An 8807-nucleotide genomic window follows, 5' to 3' on the forward strand; every position below is an offset into this window, starting at 1 on the left:
GGCCCCAAACGGATCCCTGGTCAGGAAATCTCTATTTGAGATCTCCAGACTCTTCAGTGGGCCTCAGATATTGAGCAAAGAAGAAATTAAAAGGCAGTACTAGGCCATCTGGCTGGTGAGAATTAGAAATGCAGAGGTATACGTGCACAAATTTATGACATCTCAAAATGTCAGCTACCTTGATACAACATTTAAAACAGGAATTTATATTTAGTGTTTCTAGAGTAACAGTGCAGAATACACGCAGGCAGAAGTTTTAGAAAGCATTATCTTCTGTCAGATTACTTTGTTCTTATAAAGTAGATACATCCTTATTGTGTACTTTACCCAGCACCTACGAAAAAAACCACTAAATTATACATATCAAAGCATTCACAAGATACGTGTACAACTAGCACATTAGAATTGCTCTATATGCAATTAGTGATAAAATGACAGCTTTCAGTTCCTGGCACGATGGTTTTCTGCACCTCAGGCTTTGGGACATCACAATTCCCAAATGTGGACAACTAGAGTATAACCTAGAATCTGTGATATCATGCATGATTTTTTATTTTCTACGAGAACTGCATACTGTACCTGACACATTAGGCTGCTTACAATCTGCTTACTTCTTATAGCAGACACTATTTCAGATGACAGTTTTTACATTTTGTTTTTTCTTTGTGGCTTTCTCCTTTATTTATACATACCTCAGAAACTTTTTAGATGGCTTTTTCTTTTTAATTGCAAAGGTAAGCACTTACATGCAGATTTGGTATGTATCCTCATATTCAAACACTTCAATATGTTCCAGGAAACTGAAAGCTTAGTCCTACATAGTTGGTTTGAAAACTGAAATAAAAAACATTCAGATACTAAACATTACATCAAAGCAACATCATGTGGGATTACCCGGAATAGTGTTTCTTCTCCAAATCTGAGTAATGTAAAGGCTCAAAAGCTCCGATCGGATTGTTGATAGATAGGAAGAACACTACATTAATTGACTTTCAGGCTTTCCAAAAGACCAGCCTGAGTGGTGCTTCCATCTTAAAGCAGTACTTCTCTGTCATAAATACTGGTGTTTCAATGATTATGGTCAAAGTGAGTAACGTATTTGGCAACGTGTATAATTGTGTGTTCTTTCATGTTCTACTTCTCTCCCGATTGTAAAGATGTGGATGAATGTGATGGAAACCATAGGTGCCAGCATGGCTGTCAAAACATCCTGGGTGGATACAGATGTGGATGCCCACAAGGATATATTCAGCATTACCAGTGGAATCAATGTGTTGGTAAGGAAACAAACAGCACAGAACACGTTTAAACAGCAAAGGTGTCATAGTGTTTATAGTGACAACTGCCAGGCAAGGACAAGAATGGACAGGACAAAGGGTATGCATACAAATGGTTTTTTCCTCTCTCTCCCTCCTTCCATAGACTTATTACTCCCAACATAAATCAATGACATAAGGTAACAAGAAAACACACTCATCCTGTTGAAACTCTGAGTGACAAGGAATTTTCCTAGTAAAGCCTAAATTCTCTCCTCGGAAAAATCCCCATTTTAGAAAGGTGGAAAGACGTTCATTGAATTCCTGAAAGCATCAATATAAATACCTCTGCCGGGGGTGGGGGTGGGGGGGGACAAAAGAAAAAAAAAAATCCCACCTTTCATCAGTAAGAATCACTCGCCATCATTAGCAATTTGAGAATACTACAGAATAGCACCTATGGTGAATGAGGAGAAAAAAATATCAACATATCCATTAAGGGTTTCTTACTTCCAAAATACAGTCTTAAGGCCAACATTAGTTCTTTGGGCATGGAACAGGGACAAATTAATCAGATCAGCAGTTTTATTGTAGGTTTGGCTCATTCAATCCATCATTTCTTTTCTGTGTTTCATGCACTAAGCTAACTCCCATCCAAATGAAATGTGGGCATTTTTTTTTTTAATAAAAAAAACCACACACCCAAACAACCCTATCCTGTACTGTCTGCAAGGCACCATAACATATTTACCTTTTCAAGTTTGCTTTCATGGTTCTCTGTCAATGGTGTCATAATCAGAGCATGGCTGTGAGCACTGCCATACATTTATAGGCTGATCTTACTGTCCTGATCCTAGACATATAAATTAGTTTATTAGACCCATTTTACATTAGTAGCACACTAGGCAGTTTTTCTGAAGTCCCAACCACCGTCATCACTCCTTACTTCGTACTGCTCTATAGCAAAGAAGGCAAAGGACTGGGGTGGGAGCAATAGGAACACACAACGAACAACTCCCACAAAACTCCAAACCAGCTACAGTCTCTGAATATTATAGATAGTCCTCAAAAGAATGTGTCTCCTAGTAACTGCAAGCAAAAATGGTAAAGCATGCACTAATGGTATTGGAGAGGAAAACACCTACAGGGAAACAGTACCTTGGTAAGATAAATAAAATAAGCAACATGTGCCAACTATCAAAAGTGTGATCTTCCATACAACAAGCTGCTTTCCTCACTCATTTTTCACAACATAGTCTGGTACCAAATCAGTCACACTGACCGGAGGAGTCATCTTCTTTGTATGTTAATTCAACACATGCAAGGTGAAGACAATACTTCCTTTTCTCTTTCATTTTGGTTGGTTATTTAGATTGTCTTTCCCCTCACAGAGGCTGCAGGTTTCTACTACAAGTATGTGCTAAAGTCACCCCATTGCTAGGTGGCCAGCAACACTATCATGGTTGGAGTATGACTGGAGTTCCAGCTCATTTCTCCTCTGTGGACCTTATATGGTAGGAGTGTACCCTGCCAGGGGAGGGAGAACCCCTAAGCAAAACAGGAGACATCATACCTTGAAGGAAGGGGGAGCATTGAGTCAATATAAGGTTAACAGTAACAGTACCCTAAAATGCCTTTACAGCCCAACTATATGTGTTTGGGACCTTTGCCAATGTACTTTTTCTTCAGAGACCCAAGTCTCTATGGCATAATGAGGTCAAGGATGTAGTAGAGCCCTAGGACTTGCAGATACTCTGGTTTGTTAGCTACATCATGCTTGCCTGATGTCTATCAGATGAAAAGATACCAATATACTTTTTTTTGCGTACTAGATGAAAACGAATGCTCCAATCCTAACGCATGTGGCTCTGCTTCTTGCTACAACACACTTGGAAGTTACAAGTGTGCCTGCCCATCTGGATTTTCTTATGACCAATTCTCCAGTGCATGCCATGATGTGAATGAGTGTTCTTCTACCAAGAACCCCTGCAATTATGGTTGTTCCAATACTGAAGGTGGTTATCTTTGTGGCTGTCCACCTGGCTATTACAGAGTTGGACAAGGGTGAGTATCTCCACACAGTCATTCATCAAAGACACATTCAGAAGGCTATAAAAAGGCTGGACCCTAGTCAGACTGAAGAGCAGAGGTGCAAATGAAGGACAGGCTACTAAGTCATCCTTTCTACTCCCTTTGCACACAATATCCATAAGATAGAAAAAAAGACATGTCTGTACATGCAGCATGACACTCATTTTAAATCTAGTATATAAGCAACATTAAGCGATTAGTTCTGCTTTCTCTCCCAGTATCAGCACAAGAACTCCTTCACAAACCTGCGCAATGAGGACTGTTCCTCCATAAGGATAGGTACCATCTGTACTGAGATAATTAATGGTTTTAAGCCACCCTGATCAACCCAGAATATCAAACACAAATTAACATTGTTCTGGTATATGACAATTTGTAATTGGCTAAATTCTTCAGTTCCAAAGTTCAAGGCAGGCTGGTTTTTTTCTGTTTCTTTGTAAAACTTGTAAATGAAGATTAGAAAAGCCTACAGGCCTTTAGCCAATGGTTGTATTTCATTCAGTATGCCACACTAGTGTCAAGAAAATTAACACATAGGCCTCCTGCTGAGAGAAGGGAAAGGAAGGGGATACAGACACTGTGGTACAGATTACATACACTCACTTTCCATTTAACAGGACAGTTCATAAAACTGCAAGAAGTAACTAAAACAGATGTGTTTATTCAACAGCCACTGTGTCTCAGGGATGGGATTTAACAAAGGCCAGTACCTGCCACTGGATGGAGATGCTGATGAAGAGAATGCTTTGTCCCCTGAAGCATGTTATGAGTGCAAAATCAATGGCTATTCCAAAAAAGACAACAGGAGGAAGAGAAGTGCTAATGACACTGTACGTACCAGGGTAAATAAGCACTATAATGTACTTTGAGGTATTTTGAGATACCACACTCAACGCTATCAGTAAATGGAGGGAATTTTTTAACAGGCCACATGCAATGGTGAAAATCTTTTTTCCCCTGCCTCAGTGGTTTTCACACTTGGGTGCTATTGGCAGGAGTGATGTGACAATCAGAAAGACATCAACAACTATGAACGGATGAAGTTTTTAAAGCTTGTAAAGAATCCTTTGTAGTGCGAGATGTGGTCTAGTTCCTCAAAATATATTCAGGGAAATAATTTTCCTATAATTACGGAGAGCTAGGAAACTGGTCATGTCTGCAATCTGTTCTACTGTGAGGAGGAGATTAGACAGCATTTTGTGGTCTGGGACAGCTAAATAGATCTTCTTGCAGATCATTTTAGTCTAAGTGTCTATTCCATGGTTGCTCACAGTTATGGGAGACTAGAGTCCATGACCTAGCTGATACACTTAAGTCCAATATTTGCAGAACTGCTGAGGGTATTAGAGAACTACATTTTGGACTTACATTTTTTCTTAGTGCATTTTGTGGGCTTATAAAAACAAGTTATGGGATACTCATGAAAGGACAGCCGTACAATTTACACCTTTTAGATGCTTTTTTCCAAAAGTTAGAAGAGTATACCCGTATTATCTGTTATCTGCATTATCTGCATGATAGGATGTTGTTTTGTAGCATTAGCTGTGGTCTTGAAATCTGCAGTAATGGGACACTGACTCAATTTAGTCCCCCTCAATTTAGGGGGACACACAGATTTTCCTTCAGTAGTACAAGAGCTGTGTAATGCGAACAGGCACAATGCAAACCCTCAACTAAAATGGTAAAGTGTGCTAGCCACACAAGTTACATTGAAAGAATGGTGGAACAAGTTTCCTTTCTAAAAGGGTAAGGACATTAAACAATCCAGAACCTCCAGCCTTAGTACACACTACTTTGCATGATGCCATCAAAGCCAGTTCTTGTATTGGCAAAATTTCTAAAGAAGAAATCAATCCTATTAATTTCTGCTCTAAAGGATATGACACTTAAAATGTAAATGTTTCATTTCCCCACACACATCTGCACGTCTCACAAACATCCCTTTTCCCTCCCCACCGCCACTCCCATTGGACCTGTTCCAGTCTGAATTCTGTGGTCAACCCACCTCAGAAATACATGGATGTTTTGAAAAGCATTTTTTCTATTGCACAGTTAATTTCATATCTAGTTCATAATTGTTATATCTTGTTACTATGTTTTTTTTATAGCATTAACCTTTTCAGATGTTATTACTAGAACATCGTGAGCAGTAGAAGTGAAAGGTTTCATATCCATAAAACTATGTGAAAAAAGAAATAATCTCATCACTAATGACATCGAGGGTGTGCGGTATTTAAGTAACTACAGTACTTGCTCCTGTCCACAAATTTTCCTTGTTTTCACCATGTGTTTTTAATTACATTACATATTAGTACACATATGCACTCACATGTGATTGGAATTCCCTCAGAGAGAGAAATCCTTTGCTATCTTTACAAGCATGAAAGGATCTTGATATATAGGCTAGATACCTCACAGTATGAGGTTTCCTGAAGAAGACTACAGCCTGTATGTTTTTGTAGACACACTTTCAAAAGCTGTTGCTTGTTAGATGGCTTTCCTAGGAATGCACTCATTGTTGCCCCCCTCCCCCAAGTGTGTTCACAGCTAACACCTCTGCACAGATTCACACCTGCAGCATACCTATACTGAAGCTCAAAGTAAAAAAGAACATGACTGATTTGTCAGAAAAACAATATGCTGGGACTTTTTTCCACACTCCAAATAGGATATAATTGGACAATGTGACATACAAGCCCTTTCTGCAGAAGGCTAACAATACAGCAGTTCTCCCCTTACTTCCATTTCCTTCGTAAGCACTGTACTTTCTCATCACCAAATGCTGAGCCTGCTTGTTTTTAGAAGCCAGGATTCATTAAAACAGTTTTACCAGAAGTTTCAGGGAATTCCCGTACAGTGTTGTGGTACGTGTTTCTGTAATGCTCCTCACTGAAGTTGATCATAAGAACAAGACTGTGCCTCACGAACAGTCTTTACTGCAGTAGTAAACATAGGTCTCTTCTTTACATGGACTTCTTGCAAGCATGAAGTTAAACAGATTCTGAAAAGAGCCTGAAGTCTGAGCCCCCTCTGTAGATGTGATGCTGTAACTTTAATTATCCTGTTAAGCCTGTGTGAGAAGCCTTTAAGATTTACAGGGTGTATTATATGGAATCAAGCAGTTCTCCCAGGTGGAAAGGATTTACAGTTGCTTCTTTCACAGCTAGATTTTGACAAATACAGAAACTGTTAATAATCAAGTATTATTCTTCTCTCAATGCAAGTGAATATCTGTTTCTCTCCTGCTCTAAACAATCTTTCCTTCTTTACTTCAGATGGAGAAGATTAGCTTGGAAAGTCTAGACATGGATAGTCCTTTGAAGATGAGAGTCAACACTTCCAGGCTTGACAACAAGGAGCATATCCTAGAACTCATGCCAGCCATTGAGCCCCTTACCAACCATGTGCGCTACATCATCTCACATGGCAATGATGATGGCATCTTTCAAATCCATCAGAGGGATGGACTGAGTTATTTGCACACAGTTAAGAAAAAGTCAGTGCCTGGAACTCACACACTGGAAATCACTAGCATTCCTCTGTATAAGAAAAAGGAGCTACAGAAACTGGAAGACAGCAATGAGGACAACTACCTCCTAGGAGAGCTTGGGGAAGCTCTCAGAATGAGGCTGTGGATAGACCTCTACTAGCCATCTTCCAGACTGAGTCCAGTTCTTCAGTCACTTCTGTTCACCTATCTACCCACCTGAGCATATCGGCTTTTCAGAGGCTTTGAAACGGTCGCTGACTTCTGTGGGAGGAAGGGAGAGGGGAAGACCTCTTTCTTTCCAACCTGCCAAGACTGCAGAACCACCCTTGCAGGAGGGTAACTTAAACTCTGCCACCGCGAAAAGTTTGATTACAAGGGCGATCATGGTTACTGTATCTTTTATATAACCTCAATTTAAAGTATATTAAAAAGCTAAAGTTCAAGGAGTCATCATATGGCACTAAATGGCACAAAAATGTGAGCTATTTTTTTCCTGTTAGCAGTCTGTAACACTTTGGGTATTTTGCTATAGTTCCTAATTAAAAAAAAATATAGAAGTTTATTTATTTTTAATGCAGTAATATATGGAGAAAATAACAAATTATGTAAACAAAAAGGGAAACTTGCTTGTTTTTCTTTAGATTTATAAATTTGAGCTATAACATTTTAGAGGTACTTTCTTAATTAAAAAAAAAGAGATTTGAAAGATGTTTCCTTTTGTATTTGGGCCAGTCATCCAAATAGTATATAAGTAATTTTAAAATGTATCAGAGCTGAAAGAGCACTGTAGCACATCTTCTGGATATTCTAAAGTGCTCTTGCAAAACTTTGAGTATTCAAAAAAAAGAAAAAAAAAAGAGTCTTAAAGGACAAGAATTACACTATCAGTCTCTGCAGAGATCATATTTCACAGCAGCTCAATAGGATTGTATTCTGAATCACCCACATCAAATAATGGAAGAAAAGGCACAACCACTGTAGCAAAATACCTTGACTGCTTTTAATACCATTAGAATTGCAGAACCAAACTGTACTGTACTTCCTTCCAAAACCTCAAGGAACCACACATTCAACCACACCTCATTCTCAGAAAGGGTGCTCTACAAACTTGCGTTACTGTAGGCAGCTGAAGAAAATGTCTCTCTGAAGGGAACATCTCTGAAGTATGATGTTTCATACTGTTTGGTGCTGGCTTGAATTAATGGTGCATTTACTAAGAACTGAGAGCTGTATCAGGACTGCCATATGTGCAAACTAATTATGCAGCGCAGACAAGGAAAATGCGTATTTGAAATCCATTTGTTAGAAGTTTCATTAATACTGTAGTTATACACCGTACGCCTCATTTTATCATAGCTTATTTTGTAAGAAAGATGTTTGTACAATGAGTTGACATTTAGTTTACTGTAGTATTTTTTTTTTAAATGTCGTACCATTATGTGTTAAGTGTATGTCTCAATGGTGCTTTTTTTGACAGCTGGTGCCTGTAACTAGTCATGTGACAGAATCTCATATGTGAAAATAGCCAAAGCACATGCTGACTCCAGGATCGTTTCAGTCGCGTATCAGTGCTGACCAAAGATTATATCAAGTTATACTCAGTGATTTTTCTTTTCTTTTCTTTTCTTTTGTTGAGTTTGGGGATTTTGAAAAGAAAAAGAAACTTTGTACATTTTTAATCAAATGTTTGTAAGAAAAAAAAGTTTTGTTTGAAGGTCTGTATCAGTAAGACAACACTTTTCTTGCAATAAAGCTTATTTTGGAGTAGTTCTTTTCTTTGAAATGTCTGTTCTTTACACAAAATAAGCATCTAATTGAAATCTGAAGGATTTCAGAACAGAAAAAGGAGCTGTATGGTGCAAACTCTTGTTCACTTACGTTTAAGGTTGTACAGCATTTGCTGACTTAGTTTCTCTATCTGACAGAGCTGAAACACAGGAATTAAACTGTCCCTAAAAAGTTAAAACTCT

At 38.5% G+C, this 8807-nt stretch overlaps 1 protein-coding gene across 1 annotated transcript in view; it reads left to right on the top strand.

Moving 5' to 3' along the window:
• LOC104072357 (fibrillin-2) overlaps positions 1-8312 on the top strand; it is a gene marked incomplete at its 5' end in the record, with an annotated part of 43034 nt that extends 34722 nt beyond the window's left edge. The window contains 4 exons of the mRNA XM_009580916.1: positions 1158-1277; positions 3089-3320; positions 4018-4177; positions 6623-8312. Of these exons, the coding sequence (XP_009579211.1) occupies positions 1158-1277; positions 3089-3320; positions 4018-4177; positions 6623-6997 (887 nt within the window). The remainder of the gene's footprint in view (positions 1-1157; positions 1278-3088; positions 3321-4017; positions 4178-6622) is intronic.
• Positions 8313-8807: the final 495 nt, after the last annotated feature.

This window comes from Fulmarus glacialis, unplaced genomic scaffold (genome assembly GCF_000690835.1).
Source record: "Fulmarus glacialis isolate BGI_N327 unplaced genomic scaffold, ASM69083v1 scaffold49676, whole genome shotgun sequence".
Taxonomy (NCBI): Eukaryota; Metazoa; Chordata; class Aves; order Procellariiformes; family Procellariidae; genus Fulmarus; species Fulmarus glacialis.